Raw genomic sequence first — 18227 nt, 5'->3', positions numbered from 1 at the left:
TTTTTTTGGCTGCATTGGGTCTTTGCTGCTGTGCGTGGGCTTTCAATAGTTGCGGCGAGCAGGGGCTACTCTTCGTTGTGGTGCACGGGTTTCTCATTGAGGTGGCTTCTCTTGTTGCAGAGCACAGGCTCTAGGCGTGCGGGCTTCAGTAGCTGTGGCACGTGGGCTCAGTAGTTGTGGCACGTGGGCCCTAGAGCACGCGGGTTTCAGTAGTTGTGGCGCGTGGGCTCAGTAGTTGTGGTTCGCAGGCTCTAGAGCACATGCTCAGTAGCTGTGGTGCATGGGTTTAGTTGCTCTGCAGCATGTGTGATCTTCCTGGACCAGGGTTCGAACCTGTGTCCCCTGCATTGGCAGGTGGATTCTTAACCACTGGAAGCCAAGCAACTTTTAAGGCTCTCCCATCTCTGCCACATTTGATCTACTCAGGCTGACAGCTTTGTGTGTGGGATTCAGGGAAACAGCTAATTAAAATTAATGTTAGAAGTTAATATTAACAATAATATTTAAAGATTTACAGATCACATGCATGGTTGTGGAATGCGAACCTCTAACCTCATTTAATTAGGCACAGATGATCAAACAATGCATCATCCCAATAGCTTCTTCCACCCACCCACCCTTGTCCGGCATGTAGGATCACATTTATCCCAAAGTATCTAGCATGCCACGCCATAAAATTTTTTGCTTTCAGTCAAAATTATTTGAAGATATACTAGTGTTAGGAGACTGAGGCCACAGAGGTTCACCAAAAGGGGCGAGAGTTTTCCAAGAACACGTACACATGCTGGTGCTAGCAGTCTCATGGAGCTTGTCAGCCTAGAGGTCATATTCCAAGGACAGGATATGCCAAAAGCAGCCCATTTACAGAGCGGAGGAGGAGGACAAAAAACTTGGGATCCAGACAATACACGTGAGAAGAGTGACTGCAGGGAGGAAAATCATACTCTGGGCACCTCATTTTCCAAATACATTTGGATAACATGTATACTTTGAGAGAACACGTAAGTGGGCTTCAGTGGTGATTTCACTGCTTTTCTATTGACAGAAATGGGCAGAATTCCCAAAGAGGGAAGACTGAAGCAGCAAGTTAAAATATGTGATCATATCAGCTTGATCATATCAAGCTGAGTAATATAGTAAAACATTAACTTCAACTGTTCCAAAAAAAGGATTCCAAGCCAAAGCTTGTGTAAACCAGATTTGATAGTAAAAATAGCACTTCATGAGAAGAGTTAGAAATGTAATTTTCATAGGCCATCAGGACAAGAGGTTTCCCCCTCTTTGTCCCTCTACTCTGCTGTGCTCTGCCTCTCTGGATGATCTGAGGACCTAGGTAGTCCTGCTGTGCAGGCAGGCAGTGATTCTAGCCACTGACCCTCAGGCAGAAGAGCAAGTTTTAACAGAAGGTGTTTAGGGAGGGAACTATGAGATGCTCACAGCCCTAGCAGAGGGGCAAGGAAAGATAAGATGTGGTTTTCTTAGCTGAAAACACTAAAAATCCACCCCCACAAGGGGTATTTATGAGTGATGGGATGGTGCCTGGACATAAGCAATTTTTCACCCTGAACCCAGCTACAGGATTATGATAGACGATGATCTGCTAGGTCACGTACTGTAGGATGCTAGAGGTTTAAAAGGAGCTTATGCTCAACAGCAAGTGTTAAGCTTCAGCATTCTCTGATGTGAAATTTAAGCAGTGAATCCCCTGGGCAACATACCAGGGGAGGTGGAACCAGGCAGAGTGAGAGGGAGGGAACCTACCACACTCTTGTAAAGTGAGCCCTTGCTCGGTGACTTGCTGGAAGGGCAGCAGACAGGAGTCCCTGCCAGCTGCCAACTCTCAGGGGAAAATAAACACCTCATGGAGCACTGGTTCCAGTCAAGGACACTCTTAAGAGGGGAAGAGGTCAAGAAAAGGCTTTAGAAAGGGGTGTGTTTCCTTATGCTTTTGCGCCTATGTTCTGTGCAAATCTCTCTGAATGTTCGATATGGCTATGAGCAACATGGATTAACAGATCATGTTCAAACTGTAGACATTTACAAAGTATCCTCTGTAAAAAGCTAGGTAATAAGTATTAAAATAGGAGTCACAGGGCCAGGGACTTACTCTCAGGAAGAAAATTAATCAAAACTGACTTTGCATAAGATTGAGTATAGTCCCACTCCCCTCCTCAATCAGACTAAACCTGGAAGTGTTCCTCCCTTTAAAGGTAGATTACAGGAAAGAGATTGACAAGAGCTCCCAAATAACTGGGCAACAGAGTTTTCTGAGAAGATGAACACAGCAGAAAAACCATAGCAGATGCCATGTGGTCTGGTTCCATCCCCATCAGTGTCTTCATGGACCCCACTGGGTCCAATAAGAAACTCCTCAGGGAGCAAGAAAAGTTAAACTCAGATCTCCTTCTTCCCATAGCCACACTGACACATGTGCCAGCAGTACACTTAGGGGATTTGTGACTGTTACTCAGCTTTTTGCTTTTTTTTAAAGGAAACCAAAATTATGATATTTCCCCTCCAAATCACCCATCAGCATGGCTCATTGCCTGAAGGACTTGGCAAAACAGTTTGCCTCAGAACAGAAGGCAAATACTATAGTGTATCAGGAAGAAAAGGCCTCTGGGTATTACACTGCTTCCTTCTGCCCACTCCTTGGGGGCAAAAAATTAGTTCTATTTACTACATTTGAAAGACTAATTTTTAAAAAATTAATAAAAATGACAATTTCCCTGTCAAGATCACATGAAAATAAACAGTAAAGCAAAGTCCATGGGGAAGGTATATGGATGACAAACAGGCTTCTAAGATGTAGTTAGCCTCTTTCTTGGTGGGGGTGGGTGATGTCTCTCAGAGGATAGGCTGTCTGGTCCCCCCATCCTAAGTACTCTTGCCCCAATTGTCTTTCCTTTGTAGCTGTCCTTAGATTTAGTGTTGGGATCACAATTCAGAATTCAACAGAGAGCTTCTGAAGGTGATGGGACAGAGGGAGGGGAGAGGAAAGGAGAGATGAAAAATTAGTCTTCTTCATCCTCACTGATATCATAGGCTGCAGACTTGCGTCTGGAGAGGTTTGCTGGGGAGGAAGGCGGGGAAGTCTTGCCAGAGAAGGGCCACCGGAAGGAGGGAGAGGGGGAGCGTTCACGAGTGGGACTGCTGCTGGGACTCTGCCTTGGACTGATGGCCTGCAGCATCCGGCCTTTCCCCTCTTTCAGCATATGTTTCTGGGGAGACCAAAAGAAAGAGTTAGAAGAAACCTATGGATCCTACTAAGGCACCACTGGAGGATATGAGACTTCAAATTATCAATGAGTGCCCTCCGTAATGTCAAAAGTGATCAAGTAAGCCAGAGGAGGAACATAGCTATAATCCTAAGCAATTTCCTCTCCAAAGTGGTCTATGCTATACTATGTATCTAAGGGTTCCCAACTGCTATCCACTGTCACCCAATCCTTGACCTCTACGTCAAAGGAATTCTTAAAAGGCTACTTGGGTCTGTAGTCTAGGCTGTAGGCAAAAACAAAGGAATTAACTCAGACAAAAGGGTACCTATCCTAGTTTTGGAGTTCTCTGAAGAGAAAATTCCATACACTCCCAGAATAATCTATTCTGGCATCCAAACACCCTCACAGTCAGATCGTTCCTGATATCCTAGGGCTCATCTGCTCATAGCTACATAGGCACCTTTTATTTGGCTCGAAAAGACCCTGCTACTCCTCAAGGACAGAATTCCCACCGTACCCAACAGTCCTGCAGCAGCTGTGTGTAGTGCAGGCAGCTTTCTTTTTACTGCTCTTTGCTCTTTCCTTCCCTTCTACCTAAAACTATAATGTAGAAGCAAGCTGGGCAAGGCTACTCACTTATCTTGTCACCATATTTGGAGGTTGATAGAGAGCTGGAAAAATTATTTAGGAGAATGTATAACCTCTTTCTGTAAAGATTTCTAAAAACTTTCTGGGGATAGTGGAAATATAGTTCTGCCCAGCAAGGGGAACAGATTAGATAACTTCTTAATGTCAATGTCCCTTTCTGCTCAAGGATTCTATAATTCCTTCCACAGCATGAGAATTCCCTAGATTTTCCTGAATTTCCCTAAATTGTCCAGCAAGAAAGAACATACCAGCGCTCCTTCTGGACCAAACATTTCCAGGAAACTTCCAATGAATTCTCGAGATTTCTCCTCCCATTTCTGAATGAGGTCAATGCTTTTTTCTTCTACCTTCTGAACAAATTCTTTTGACTTTTCCTCCACATCTTTCACTTTCTTCTTTACTTTGTCAACTCGCTCCTGCAAGTGGTATTTCTTCTCCTGGATAAAGAAATAACTGCTCTGAGAAATAATACTCATTCTGACCTTCCATATACTAAGGGGAAGGAAAAGACTTGGTTTGGCACTCTACTTACACTCCTTTCAGTCTTGAGAATTTCACTTTAATCTATCCCATACTTCTTCAGCATAATAACAGATAAGATATGCTCTGGATGGTCATCTTATACAAAAGTGTAATAATTCTAAGATTGTAGAGCCCAGGACTAAACTAAATGTATAGTGTAAGACCAGTAACAAACAGGCACATACCAAACGAAGTCAGATTTTTTTAAGACGAAACATAAACTTGGAAGATAAACATGCCCAACAAAACCCAAACCTCATTCTAGGTGGAGATGTATAGGGAGAGAGCAACAAGATCACTGCACAATATTGCCAACAATAAGCCAACTGTAACAGGTTGAAAAAGGAAATATTGGGCCTTTTACTTAAGTAATTCATCTATTGTACTGAATTTTTTTCCCTCCATCAGTGGCTTATTCTATGATTATAGAGGAGTTGTTTTTTTAAATTTTTAATATTTGGAGGTCTGTTTGCTCATTTGCAAAATAAGGATGATACTCTTTGGTCCTACAGGCTTCCCTAAAGATAAGGGAAAATGGTATGAACCCTCCCAAAGGGAGGGGAGGGGAGGAGTCTTTAGCCAAATGAAAACTATTCTCATTTCCAGATCATAAAGGGGAAGGGGGAAGGCGAATATGTTTAAGATTTTTAAACATCTAAAGATAGATTCTGCAGTATAACAACAGCTAGATTGTTAACAACAGCCAAGGTTTACCTGAATAGATAAATCATTTAAATGAAACCATTTCACCTATTCATAATTCACAGAGCTGGGAGCAAGTGAGGGAGCATGGTAAACTACTTATGTAGAAGATACAGTTAGCAGCTTTCTTCTTCTTTTTAAATCAAATTTATTGAGGTATAATTTATATACAAAATATATAGCAGTTTGTTTCCAAAGGGCAGTATTAAGCTAAAATAAACTTGCTTTCATAAATCAAATTTTAAAAGTTAGGTTCATGTGCCTTGAGAAATTGCATGCAAAATGCTGTGTGTTACTATGCACACAGGAAGGGGATCCACAGCTTTCATCAGATTTGCAAAGACCATCCAGTCAAAAAGAACAAAGGTTAAGAACCACTGTTTTAAATATATTTGATATAAGTACTGTACTTTGTAAGTTCCATGTTCTTATTTATTTAATTGGCTGTATGTCCTTATATCGACGTGTTGATACTAGCTCATAAAGGCAAAAAATGCCTCTAGATACATCCATATGCTCTTTGTAAAGAGCTTGGCATAGCATTATGTGCTAAGAGGTATCCACTGAGCTTTTGGAGGTGATAATAACAGCAGACTGAAAAGCAAGTTTAACTTAGATGAAGTGAGAGGCAACACGTCCTATAGGGCCAGGGAACTCTAGGATGAGGTTGGAACTCACATTGATAAAGCTGACATTGAGTTCCTTTGCCGTGTAGCCCCTCTGTAGGTTCCGTCTGGCATACACATCATAGTCGCGGACAATTCGGGTGATGATGTCTGATGTGGAGATACCTTCTGTCCTCTGTGTTGGAGCAAACATGCCTAACCCAAGAACACATACAAACACTGTGACATTCTGATTAGCTCAGGCAGTAGGACTAGATGGAAACTGGGAGCCACATTCCTTTTCTTTCCTCATAAAGCAGAGTCTGTTATTACTAAGTAAAGTTTGGAGATACTCACATACAGAAGGAACACTGAATCAAAGGTTAGGAGTAAGGCCCTAATATTAAGAAAAATATGGGGCTGGAGAAGGGTTTCCTGAAATTAAGAGATATCAAAAGTAGATGTTTAGACTGAGAATTGATGGATATGATGCTATGCTCACCTTAACCTCTTAACCAAAGTGTGACCTGAAACTGGATGTTAAAGTTCTCACTGTATAAATTTTCCTCTGTAAAGTAGTGATGTGGTTCAATCTCTGTCACTGCCCCTAAGACTCCATAAAATGAGGATGCACATCAACTTACTCACCTGCTTCCTTGATGTGCTTATAAACATCATCACTCCCAGCAGAAGAGTAAGGGATGTCATCATGGGCTACAAAATCAATCTGAAAGTAAGGAAACATCATTTAAAACCCAGCATAACTGCCATTCAGAAAGAACCAGTAAACACTCTCAGGACCAGAAAAAGGACCACAAGGAGAGGCAAGGCCTCAAATGAACTTTTCTCTTTATCTCTCTTTGCTTTGCTCATAAATTCCACGATTCATTCACAAGCCACCCAACCTAATTAGCCGTGGATCATAAACATGAAGCTAGCCAGTTTCTTTTTTAGCTATTCCTCCTGGTCTACTGGAAGTGCTACCCTCACACTGTATACCAGTCACCATGCCGTGGTAAATAGGCCTAGAGGATTTTCTGGTATGCTAGTTAGTGGGTGGAATCAAGGAAAGAAGAAAGGAAATCTCCCCACCCTCCTGGGTCTACAAGGATGGGTCAAATAGGGTTTCTAAAAATATGAGAAAGAGGTCACTTCTTTGTTAACTGGTTTCTCAGTCCATGAGATGAGTGGGAATATAAAAATAGCAACCAAGAGCACTTTTACTAGAATAGATACATCTGTACTCCTGAGAAATGCAAAGCCCAAGGCCATAAAAGACCTTTAAGTCTCAGATCTATTACTTTACTACTGTCAATACCTCTCACACTGGGATCAATATTCTTTCTAAACCTCACTCATTTACTCCTTCCTGAATAGGCCATATGCCCTTTGCTAATATAATCGCTAACACCACCACACACAGCTCCCAGAAGCCACTGTAATGTGAAGTACGCTCATCAGGACTATGTCACGGACTCTCAGCTAACATCTCAATTACCCATGAACAACTTGTCAGGGATCCATAAGCAGCAAATTGAAAATAAGAATGGTGAGCAAGCAAGACTCATGGTTGAGGATACACTGCTAACACGGAGAAAGGGGAATATGGAAGTTCCTCTAACCTCTTCTGCCTGGGCTTGCCTGGCTATGTTGCTGAGAATAATCTTGCTCATCACCCTTGGTACCACTGGCTGCTAAATGTTGAAGCAGTAAAGCTAGAGAACCATAAAAGTTCTGTCCTAATCCTAAACAGTTATAACAAATATCCCTTAACTTCAGGCCTACCCAAATACTGCTTTTGAAGCACTTTGGCTACTTTCGTTCTTTCCTGCCTCATTGAACAATTCACCTTTAACATTCTCCACACCACTGTAAGAGAACTGACAATATGCTTGCTGGTTCCTCAAGCTCGAGGGCCTCCAACATGACCTGATAAATTCTTCTCAGCTATAAACCCCTCTTTTGTAGGAAACGTGTTGCTTTAATGTGGGAAAATAAAAAAGAGATAAGGGTTTCTTATAATACCAACTCACTGAGAAAAAGTCAGAAACCTCCCTGGTTTCTGATCCCACATAATTTCTAGCCTGAAATCAAAAGTCTTGAAACTAAATTTAAGTCAATACAAGAGAAGTCTATGTTTATATATCTTATTTCCTGGAATGTGAACTCCTTGAGAACATGTCTGGGGCTGTGTATACTCTAAAAAGACCGGTATGCTGTGAGGATGGATACGCCTATAATGGGGGGGTGGGGGGTGCGACAGACTCACATAACTGAAGAGTTCAATTTCTTTTTTTATAAGATTTTTTTTTTAATCATTTAGTTTTGGCTGCGTCTTCATTGCTGAGTGCAGGCTTTCTCTAGTTGTGGCGAGTGGGGACTACTCTTCGTTGCGGTGCGCGGGCTTCTCATTGCGGTGGCTTCTTGTTGCAGAGCACGGGCTCTAGGCACACAGGCTTCAGTAGTTATGGTGCGCAGGCTCAGTAGTTGTGGCGCACAGGTCCAGCTGCTCCACAGCACGTGGGACCTTCCTGGACCAGGGCCCAAACCCATGTCCCCTGCATTGGCAGGCAGATTCCCAACCACTGCGCCACCAGGGAAGCCCTGAAGAGTTCAATTTCTAGCCCTGCTAGAGTGTGACCTGGTTATTTGGCCTCTCTGGCCCTGTTCTCATATGTAAAGTGGAAATAACTAATAACTACCCAATAGGATTTTTGTGGGGAACAAGTGAAATATAATGGATGCAAAAGTGCTTGTAAACCATCAAACCCAAGAAAAATGTCACGGATGACTATTATTATACGTAATAACACTGTTACCTCTTCTGTGTGAAATTTACATAGAAGACAGAAGTAAAATAAGGCTAGTGGAAAACTAGCCACAGTACCAGAAGTCTTGAAAGTTGAAGAAATTCCAGAACAGGGAATGGAAACATTTGCTCAGTTTCTTACCCGGTGTTCTGCCAGGAACTCTGGTGTCAGGGTCCAGGGGGCATTCCTCACCACCTCATCCACATAGCGGCAGTGCTGCACTGCATCATAGCGCTCATTTTCATTCATCACGGTGAAGCCTTTGAAGTTGTGTGTTAGCTCATCACTGCAAACTGAGTTCACCACAACATAAGGTTGTAAGTCAAAGTCCCCTCTGCTTAACCACTCCTCAATCATCAACCTCTCATTTCCCAACCTCTCATAACCAATCTCCCCAGCCTGGATAAGAGTCTTCTGGACGTAGCTCAGTCTGGATAACGATGCTTTTCCTAATCCAAGATACACCTTCAGGAGCAACATTCACGTAATATGTTCACACTTTGGAGAGGAGAGGATACAACGGAGGACTAAGATCTTTGGCTTTGAAATGAAACTACTGTGCATCTCTGTATCAATTAACAGTTTTAAAAAATGTTTTCCTATTATACTTTTATTAGACTGGACTGGACCACATAACATTAGCTTAGCAGACTTTTGTACTTCAGTTGACTCAGAATGATAAACTGAAATCTAAAGCAAATGCTCTTCTTAAGTAGCATTTATTCTTAATGCTATTCTGACCACCCCCGCCCCCACTGGGGGGTCAGACTGCAGAAACGCGGCCAAAACCAGTGAGATATATCCTGGACGTCTCAAGTCAATGAGCTTAGAGCTTCTCTCTCCAGGTTTATACAGTTCAGGTTTTATATACTTCATGTTCTTCATATATTTCACATTTTAAAGAGGCTGCACTATATCTCTCATTTGAAAACCAACATAAGAGGCAATGTACTCAGGTTATAAAGACAGGAGAAAAGAGGCTACCATAATTGTTTTCTGGACAGCACCTAAAGTCATCAGATGTTTTCTTACCTCCCACAATGAGATATGTATTAGGGAAAAGGTTCTTTGCTTGCATCAGAGCTCGGGCATGACCAGAATGAAATAAGTCAAATATCCCATCTGCATAAACTCTCACAGGCCGTTCACCTAAATCCAAAGGAAAGAATTTATCACAGAAATACATTGATTCAATACCTCATATTTAACAAATGGAAATGGCGCTGTGTGACTGTTCCACCCCTGCAGAGCCCCCTTTTAAGGTGTTCTCTGGATATTCACCTTAATTTGGGGTACTTTGGGGTTGTGAGGAATAACATCACAGGCTTCCTTGACTACAAAAACACTCCTGGCATCATATCCACTAACTCTCTTTGTTAGCCTGGTTGTACCAAACTGCTCAGGTAATTGGATTTCATGATTGGTTTTTCTTAAAGTTATTTTAGAAGTGAAGGGAAGAGTTATACAAGAGCTATATCTAAAACTTCAAAATCTTCACCTTCGGTTTATGTTTAAACTTCAGTTATGTTTAAACAGAGTATAATTAAACTATGCTCTGGCTGCCTGCTCTCTCTTTTTCAAGCTGCCTTGATTACTAACAACTAATGCTTTGCTTTGAAAATAAAATACTTTGCTTTGAAAGTAAAGAGTGATGCAGAGGGGTGAGATTGCTTCACAGTCCCAGATTTACCCTTAATAACTGCTCTGTGATAACAGATGGAGTTCCTTCAAGCATTTCTCCTTGATAGTGAGCATGTTACACTTTCTCAGTAGAGGGTGATATACCAGGTATTTGAAAATCAAATATAAATATTTTAGGACTTTATATTAGAGCCTTTCCTCTTCCCCTGTCCATTAGTGAGAATAACAGAGAATTGATTGTCAATTTATTTTTAGTGGTAGTGGACTATGAAAAAAAAGGAGGAAATGATCTCTTGGGGTACAAGCCTAATTCCAAAGCCAAAAAAACACACTGAGAATGGAATTGATATAATGGTTCATCATGCTTCAAATGATAAACCTAATGAGTCCTAATAACATACTTCCACTACTTGAATAAAGGAAGAGCTGTTTCACTGTAGCAGCAGAAAATAACAGTAGGAGCATCTACAGCATTCTTCGAAAGAAGGGCCAGAGCCTCATCAAATACACCATACTGAAGGTAAGGATAAGATACATCTCCTTCCTGCCTTGAGGACAGTGAATCAAGAGGGAGGAAACTGGTTCTCAGGAGGTTTATGGACTTTTCTTTATAGATAGCTTTATCCATAAAAAAGTCGCTTTTAAACTGAGAAATTATACACTGCTGATAGAAGTATAAATTGGTACAACTCTTAAGGAAGGCAATTAGGCAATATCTGTGAAAAGACAAATGACAAATATTTATACCCTTTGGCCCAGTTATTCCAATTCTAGGAATTTACCTCACAAATATGTTTGTAAATATGTATGCGGATTGCATTATTGATTGCAGCACCTGCTGGTAATAGCAAAAGTTTGGAAACAACCTAAATTTCAGTGGAAGACTGAATATGACATGATCCACCCACTAAAAGTGTGGGAAGATTTATATATTATTTGCTTAGATATCCACAAGAAATTGGTAATACTGGGCTTCCCTGGTGGCACAGTGGTTAGGAATCTGCCTGCCAATGCAGGAGACATGGGTTCGAGCCCTGGTCAGGGAGGATCCCACATACCGTGGAGCAACTACGTCTGTGCGCCACAACTACTGAGCCTGCAATCTAGAGCCCGCGAGCCACAACTACTGAAACCCGCGCATCTAGAGCCCGTGATCCGCAACAAGAGAAGTCACTGCAATGAGAAGCCTGTGCACCGCAATGAAGAGTAGCCCTCGCTCGCTGCAACTAGAGAAAGCCCGCACACAGCAACAAAGACCCATTGCAGGCAAAAATAAATAAATTAAATAAATAAATAAGTAAGAAATTGGTAATTCTGGTTACCTGTAAAAGGGATACTAGGTGGCTGTGAGACAGTAGTGAGAGGAAGTCATTTCACTCTGTGTCTTTTTTGTACTTTATGAATGTTAGGTCATGGGAATGTACTAATTTTATAATACAGGAAATAAAAAATTTTAAATAAAATAAATACACCAATACAATGAAAAACTGAGAAATAATATGACGGATTTAAAGAGTCAGAAATATTATAGCCCAAGCTTGCCAACCAGCCTCATTCCTTTGTAATCTTAATCTCTTTAAGCCTCAGTTTCCTCATCTATAAAACAAAGCAAAACAAAACAAAACCTGAGTAATATAATCTCTCTTCTACATCCTAGAAATCATGACCATGAAGTAACTAATATACTTCTATCTTTCCTAAACAAGTCCAGAGTGGCTATGATCTCACTTTATTTGATCCTAAAAGACAAACGATAGAATATAAAATTTGAGAATACTGTACTGTTGTTTCTACACCAAGGGCAAAGTGAGATGAGAGAGATTTAGCTCAGTAAACACATTTCCTGGATAGTGGCAATAGCACAGATGCTGTTAAGTGGCTATTTGCCAGCAGTTAAACATCCCATATTAGGCCAAGCCACCTTTGAACCCTTTCTTGGACCAATCCCTGATGTGCCTCTTGCCCTCTTAGCATTTCCCCAGCTTCCCAACCTCTCAATTCCCCATGACTTAACTGCAAGTCTTTGGCAAACCCAGGCCTGTATATTAACCAAATGACCAGAAGGGGCCACTGTTGAACTAAAAATCTGGGGAGAAAGCATGCATTATCCATTCTTTTACCAAGCGGCTATTGGTCAGGATGACTATACCCTCTGATTTATATCTGTTGTTCCAGTACACTATCAAGAGCAACTGCTTTCATTCTCAAAAATAGTCTTGATTTGTGTTACAAATTATAGTCTTTTCACTACTGCTAGACTAAGTAACTAGATGTTCTCCTTTAAGCAGAAGAGACCTGGGTTTCAATTTATTATCTCTTTTGATATATTCTCTCAAATAGCTACCACTGAAACATTCATCTTTAACAGATTTCCACTGCCCTTCAGACTTTGCCTTTTTCTTCCTTTCTCCAAGAGAACATACTGCTGGGGTTTTTTCCATCTTCTAAAAAAGATGATCAATCTTCTCATCTCTCAAGCCATATTCCTTTTATCTCTAAGTAGTGAGTTTACTCCAAGATTACACAAACTTCCCTCTTGTACTCCCTTAACCTCCCTAAGTGAAAACCTGGGGGCAGGGGGAGGGATGCCCCTTGAACCAGTTATTGGTTTAAAATTCACTAACTATATGGCATGTGTAGATTCTTTATTTGTTTATTCGTTGTCTGGCACTGGCATGAAGACAGTCACTTACTTGGTTATTTAACATAAAACTGAACAGACAGAATAAGATAAAGGAAAAACCAGAGGTCAAGTTAGACTGGCAAATTTTACAGGCCAATTTGTGACTATCTGTTCCACCCAAAATTCAATCAGCTTGCTGATAAGCCTTCTATTATTTATAACTAATGTCTATATAAAGAATAGCACCACTCCAGGATGAAAAGAACACAAAGATGGGAAAACTTAGGTTTTCAGCTTCAATTCTGTCACAAATTATTTGTTTTACTGTTTCACTTCTTAGTTTCTATGGACCTATATTCATGTATATAATGAAGAGAGTATAAAGTATATAATCTCATAAATGACTTACTTATAAAATTCTACTATTCTAAAATTTAGAAAGTAATTTATTAGTGTTTGTTAATTATAAGTTGCAAAACTTGGAAACAGCATACGTATACATACATACATTTTTCCTACCACAAATGGCATGTGGCTAGATTAGCAACAAGGTGGCTAATATAACTAATGTGATCAGATCTGAGTGAGGTACTGCATTCTGAATGTGTGTCATTAGAGAGTATATGAAAAGTTCTTGTCCTCAACAGGCTTTACTATCACATCTGAATGTGATCCTTGAACTGTCTAGTGACATTCTGAAGTCGGACCTGCCACCACTACACTGTTACATACAGCCTGTCTTTCCTTGTTGTCAGTTTACTCTGCCCCATTAGCCTGCCTATTACTGAAGTAAGAGGAGCCAAACCCAAAAAAATCACATCATAAATCAGAAGGGTTGTGATCAACATGAGCTATATCTAAACACTTTTGCAAAAGGAAAGCATTCTCTGGAATTTTGAGGACCCCAAAACCATACTCCATACAGCCAAGATATAGCCAAGGGGTACTGGGACCCCTAGCCTAACACTGTCCAGCATTCATTTCTATTCATATTTCAGTACTCCTAAGTTACAACAGAGAGTAAACATACTAACACAATTAAGAAGTAACTACAAATATCTTCTATATACTGAAAATGTATAGATTTGTGGCTATAACTACCTCTTATTCCCTAGTGCTTGCCTGGGTTGAGTCCAGCCCTACACTTACAGAATAAACACTTACCACAGTAATCAAAAGAAATGAAAAAGGTTTTGGGAAAAAAAGGAGAAATGGAGAATTTACAGAGAAGTAAGAACAGATGCCTATAGGACTTTGTGATCATAACAAATGCTTGTGGAAGTTTCTATTTATGATGATCCCTAAAACCAACTGCCCAAAACTATCTGGAATACATATTAATAATTTATGAGGCCAGAAATTGCTACTTAATAAGGTAAACTAAGTATACAAATAAAGAGTATGGGCTTTGAAAATAATAAAGCAAGTCTTTTTTTAAAAACCTGGAAAACTATAATATCAATAAAGATAAAATTAAGTGATAAGCATCTCCCAACTTAGGATAGCTTTGTCCTCTATCAGTCAGCAGCATCATACTAGTGTACTGACTGATAGAAAGGAAAACTTAGTGGGAAATTCTGAAGGCTATTAAAAATGTGACAGTCTGACATATTATTTAGACCTTTGTAAAAACAGACAAGATTATAAACCAGCTCAAGCTAATATCTTACTGTCTCTGCTCCTCTATATCTCACCTCAGAGCTGTGATGATAACCGCCCCCCCCAAAAAAGTGTGTACCACTGCATCTCATACCTGTGACAAAATATTGGGAAATTAGTATACAATATAAATGAAATTTTATGGAGTACAGTTATCCTCTCAAATAGAACGGCAAGTGAGACGGGAGAAACCCCTCTCTCAAGTAGCTTTTACAGGTAAATTGAGGGAAGAATATGAGTAGGTGTACATTTGATAAGTACAACTGAATGCTAAAAACAATAGTAAAACAACAAAATAATTCATCATTTACTTACAAGGAGTTCCTCTGCTGGCTTCTTCCATGGTTACCCTGACATAGGGCTTACTAAAGTCTACTTCAATTTCATCAGAAAAAGGCGCTGGCTGCCGTAAGCCCTTAAGAAGAGGAAAGTGAAGGAAAAGAAAATTTCAATGATATAAACTAAAATACTCAAAAAATGGCAGCTTTAAAGAATAATCAGTTATTCAACATGCTGTGATTAAAATTTTTCCTAAAAGTTCATAACCTTAAAAAGAAAAAACATAAAAGCATTCCAAAATGACAAGTGAAAGTTGCAACCTTTTACCAAATGGGCAAATCATGGCATGAAAGATAAATGTCTTGATGGTGATTTCAGGATAGGACTGAGGAAGGTGGCTGAGAACCTAAGCATAGTCCCAACTAACTAGGTCCAGAATGACAGCTCCTCTGCCAGACGGCAGAACAGCCAACCCTGATCTATGTGATGAAATTGCCAAGGTTCACAAGTGCCTTTTCATACCACTTCAACTATGGGACTGGGAAGGCAAACAGCTGCCAGGTGCTTTAAGTACGATCATCACTGTATAATGTTTTACACTGTAAATATGTTCTAATTCTCATTAACAGCCCTGTGAGGCAAGTAGTACAATAGTTAGTATCCTCAATTTAAAGATGAGGAACATGAGGTTCAGAGAAGTTATATGAATTGCATGCAATTACTCAGAGGCAATGCTGAAATAAAAATGTAGGTATGCTCTTTCCTCCTTAGAGGAAAGCCTTACTTAAGAACTTTTGTTAAATCTATTCCTAAGTATTTTATTCTATTTGATGCTTTTGTAACTGTTTTCTTAATTTTATTTTTGGATTGGTCCTTGCCAGTATATAGAAATGCAATTGATTTGTATGTGTGTAGGTGTATCAGTGTGAGTAATTTCAGTTGACTCATCTCCTGTGGCTTTGTTAAACTCAATTATCAGTTCTAGCAGTTTGTTTGGTAGATTCCTTAGGACTGTCTACATATGAGATCATGTTGCCTGTGAATAAAGACAGTTTAACTTATTCCTTTCCAATATGGATGGATTTAACTTCCTTTTATTACCCCTTATTGCACTAGTAAACCTCTGGTACAATGCTGAATAGAGGCGGCAAAGACAAATATCCTTGTCTTGTTCCCAGTCTTAGGGGAGAAGCATGCAATCTTTCAACACTTAGATGCCTTTTATCAGGTTGAGAAATCTCTCTTCATTTTGTAGTTCGTTGAGAGTTCTTTTTTTTTTTTGGCTGTGCCATGCGGCTTATGAGATCTTAGTTCCCCGACCAGGGATCGAACCCAGGCCACGGCAGTGAAAGTGCTGAGTCCTAACCACTGGACCGCCAGGGAATTCCCTGTTGAGAGTTTTTTAATGAACGAACATTGGCTTTTGTCACATGCTTTTTCTACATTATTGAAAATCATATTTTGGTTTTGTCTTTTATTTTATTAATTATGGTATATTAGATTAATTGATTTTAGAATGTTAAGCCAACCTTGCATTCCTGAGTGAAATTCTTCTTGGACACATTGTATAAATCTTTTTATATGTTCTTGGATTCAATTTGTTAATATATTGTTAAGGACTTTTGCATCTAAGTTTGTGAGGGATTTTGAACTATAATGTTCTTTTCTTGTGCTGTTTTTGCCTGTCTTTGCTATCTGGCCTCATAAAATTGGTTAGGAAATATTCTCTCCTCTATTCTCTGAAAGTGGATAGGATTGATATTATTTCTTCCTTAACTGTCTGATAGAATTCACCAGTGAAGTCATTTGTGTCTGACTTTGTCTTTGTAGGAAGATTTTTTTAAAGACAATTCAATACTTTACTTGGCATAGGTCTATTCAGATTTTCTATCTTTTTCTTGGATCAGTTTTGGTAATTTGTCTCTTTCTAGGAATATGTCTATTTCATCTAAATTGTCACATTTTTTTGGCATGAAATTGTTCATAATATTCCACTACAATTCTTTTAATGTCTGTTGGGCTATAGTGATGTTTACTTAGATTTTTAAATTACACATAGATCACATTGTGACTGGGCTAAATTCAGAAATTGGGAAGACGTTTTGTTTTGATTTCAGATAAGGATAGATTTTTAAAATAAGGCTTTAAATTAAAATATATTTCTTTTAAAGAGCACTTATATAAGCTTAGTTTAAAATATGCTAAAGCTATAAGAAAAACATTTTTAGGAGATGTGTGTGTGTTATCCTTTTTTAGAACGTTTTTAAAAAAAGGTTAAGAATAGACCAAGGACACAAATGTGTGATTTTCTGAAGTTATTAGAAATTTACCTACAGATAAAATTAGAAAAAAACCAATTTATCCTCTAGAAGTTAGTATGCAAAGAGTTGCCTAACAGTAATTTGTGTTTCTAAAAGTATATGCTAGTCACAAAATAATAGACATTCTATGATTCTATCTATACGAAGGTCAAAAACAGGCAAAGCTAATCTATGGTTAATAGAAGTCAGAGAACAAAGAAAAAAAATCTGGGGAAAGAGGATACTGACTAGCAGGAGCGTGAGGGAGTCTTCTAGGTGTACCAGTGATTACATGGATGTATACATATATAAACATTTATTGAGCTGTACACTTAAGGCTTGTGCACTCTACTGTATGTTAAGTTATACCTCAAGAAACAAATGCCATTCAGCCATAAAAAAGAATGCAGTACTGATACCTGCTACAACATGGATGAACCTTTAAAAAATTATGCTAAGTGAAAGAAGCCAGCCACAAAAGGCCACTTATTGTATGACTCCATTTATATGCAATGCCCAAGAATAGGAAAATTTATAGACAGAAAGTAGATTAGTGGTTATACTGGGATGGAAGGGTTGGGGAGAAATGGGGAGTGACTGCTGATGGGTACAGGGTTTCTCTCTGGAGTGATGAAAATGCTCTAAAATGCATCATGATGATGGTTGCACAAGTCTGTGAATATTCTGAAAACCACTGAATTGAACACTCTATATGTGTAGGTGAATTCCAATGGTATATGAACTATACCTCAATGAAGTTGTTTATATATAAATATATTTATACATAATATAAAATGTATGAAACAAATAGAAAAAATTGTGCTTATTAACAATAGTACATGTAGATAAAAGACAGCCTTACTGTGTTCTCTGAAATTTATTATCAATGGTGTGCTGGAGTCAGTTTTTAAATATTCACATATTTTGAGGGCTGGTAGTTTGAAATCAGCCACAGAAATCAGTAAATGCTATATATCAGAGGTTTGTTCCCCCCAGTTTATCAGGACACCACTGGTTATTCTGCATACTTAGAAAGAGATCAGTTCAGAGGTTATTACAGGGAGGAAGAAATGGATTTGTGGATTTTTCCGTTAATACTGAATAGAGAGAGTGACAGTTAAAAGATTCTGTGAAGGAAGAATAGGTAGGACATGGTAAAGAAAAAATATACTGTCACTTGAGAGAGGAGTTTATAATAACTGAGCTTGAACTGAAGA

The 18227-nt window shown here is 39.3% G+C and overlaps 1 protein-coding gene across 1 annotated transcript in view; it reads right to left on the bottom strand.

Moving 5' to 3' along the window:
* Positions 1-2877: 2877 nt before the first annotated feature.
* Positions 2878-18227, bottom strand: part of PCYT1A (phosphate cytidylyltransferase 1A, choline) — a 39374-nt gene continuing 24024 nt past the window's right edge. The window contains exons 3-9 of the mRNA XM_007465874.1: positions 14747-14846; positions 9541-9657; positions 8650-8801; positions 6347-6425; positions 5772-5914; positions 4118-4306; positions 2878-3221 (exon numbers count right to left, since the gene is read on the bottom strand). Of these exons, the coding sequence (XP_007465936.1) occupies positions 3015-3221; positions 4118-4306; positions 5772-5914; positions 6347-6425; positions 8650-8801; positions 9541-9657; positions 14747-14846 (987 nt within the window). The 3' untranslated portion in view covers positions 2878-3014. The remainder of the gene's footprint in view (positions 3222-4117; positions 4307-5771; positions 5915-6346; positions 6426-8649; positions 8802-9540; positions 9658-14746; positions 14847-18227) is intronic.

This window comes from Lipotes vexillifer, unplaced genomic scaffold, assembly GCF_000442215.2.
Source record: "Lipotes vexillifer unplaced genomic scaffold, Lipotes_vexillifer_v1.1 scaffold853, whole genome shotgun sequence".
NCBI lineage: Eukaryota > Metazoa > Chordata > Mammalia > Artiodactyla > Lipotidae > Lipotes > Lipotes vexillifer.
Note: the sequence above shows the minus strand (reverse complement) of the source record. Positions and strands in the feature narration are given on the sequence as shown.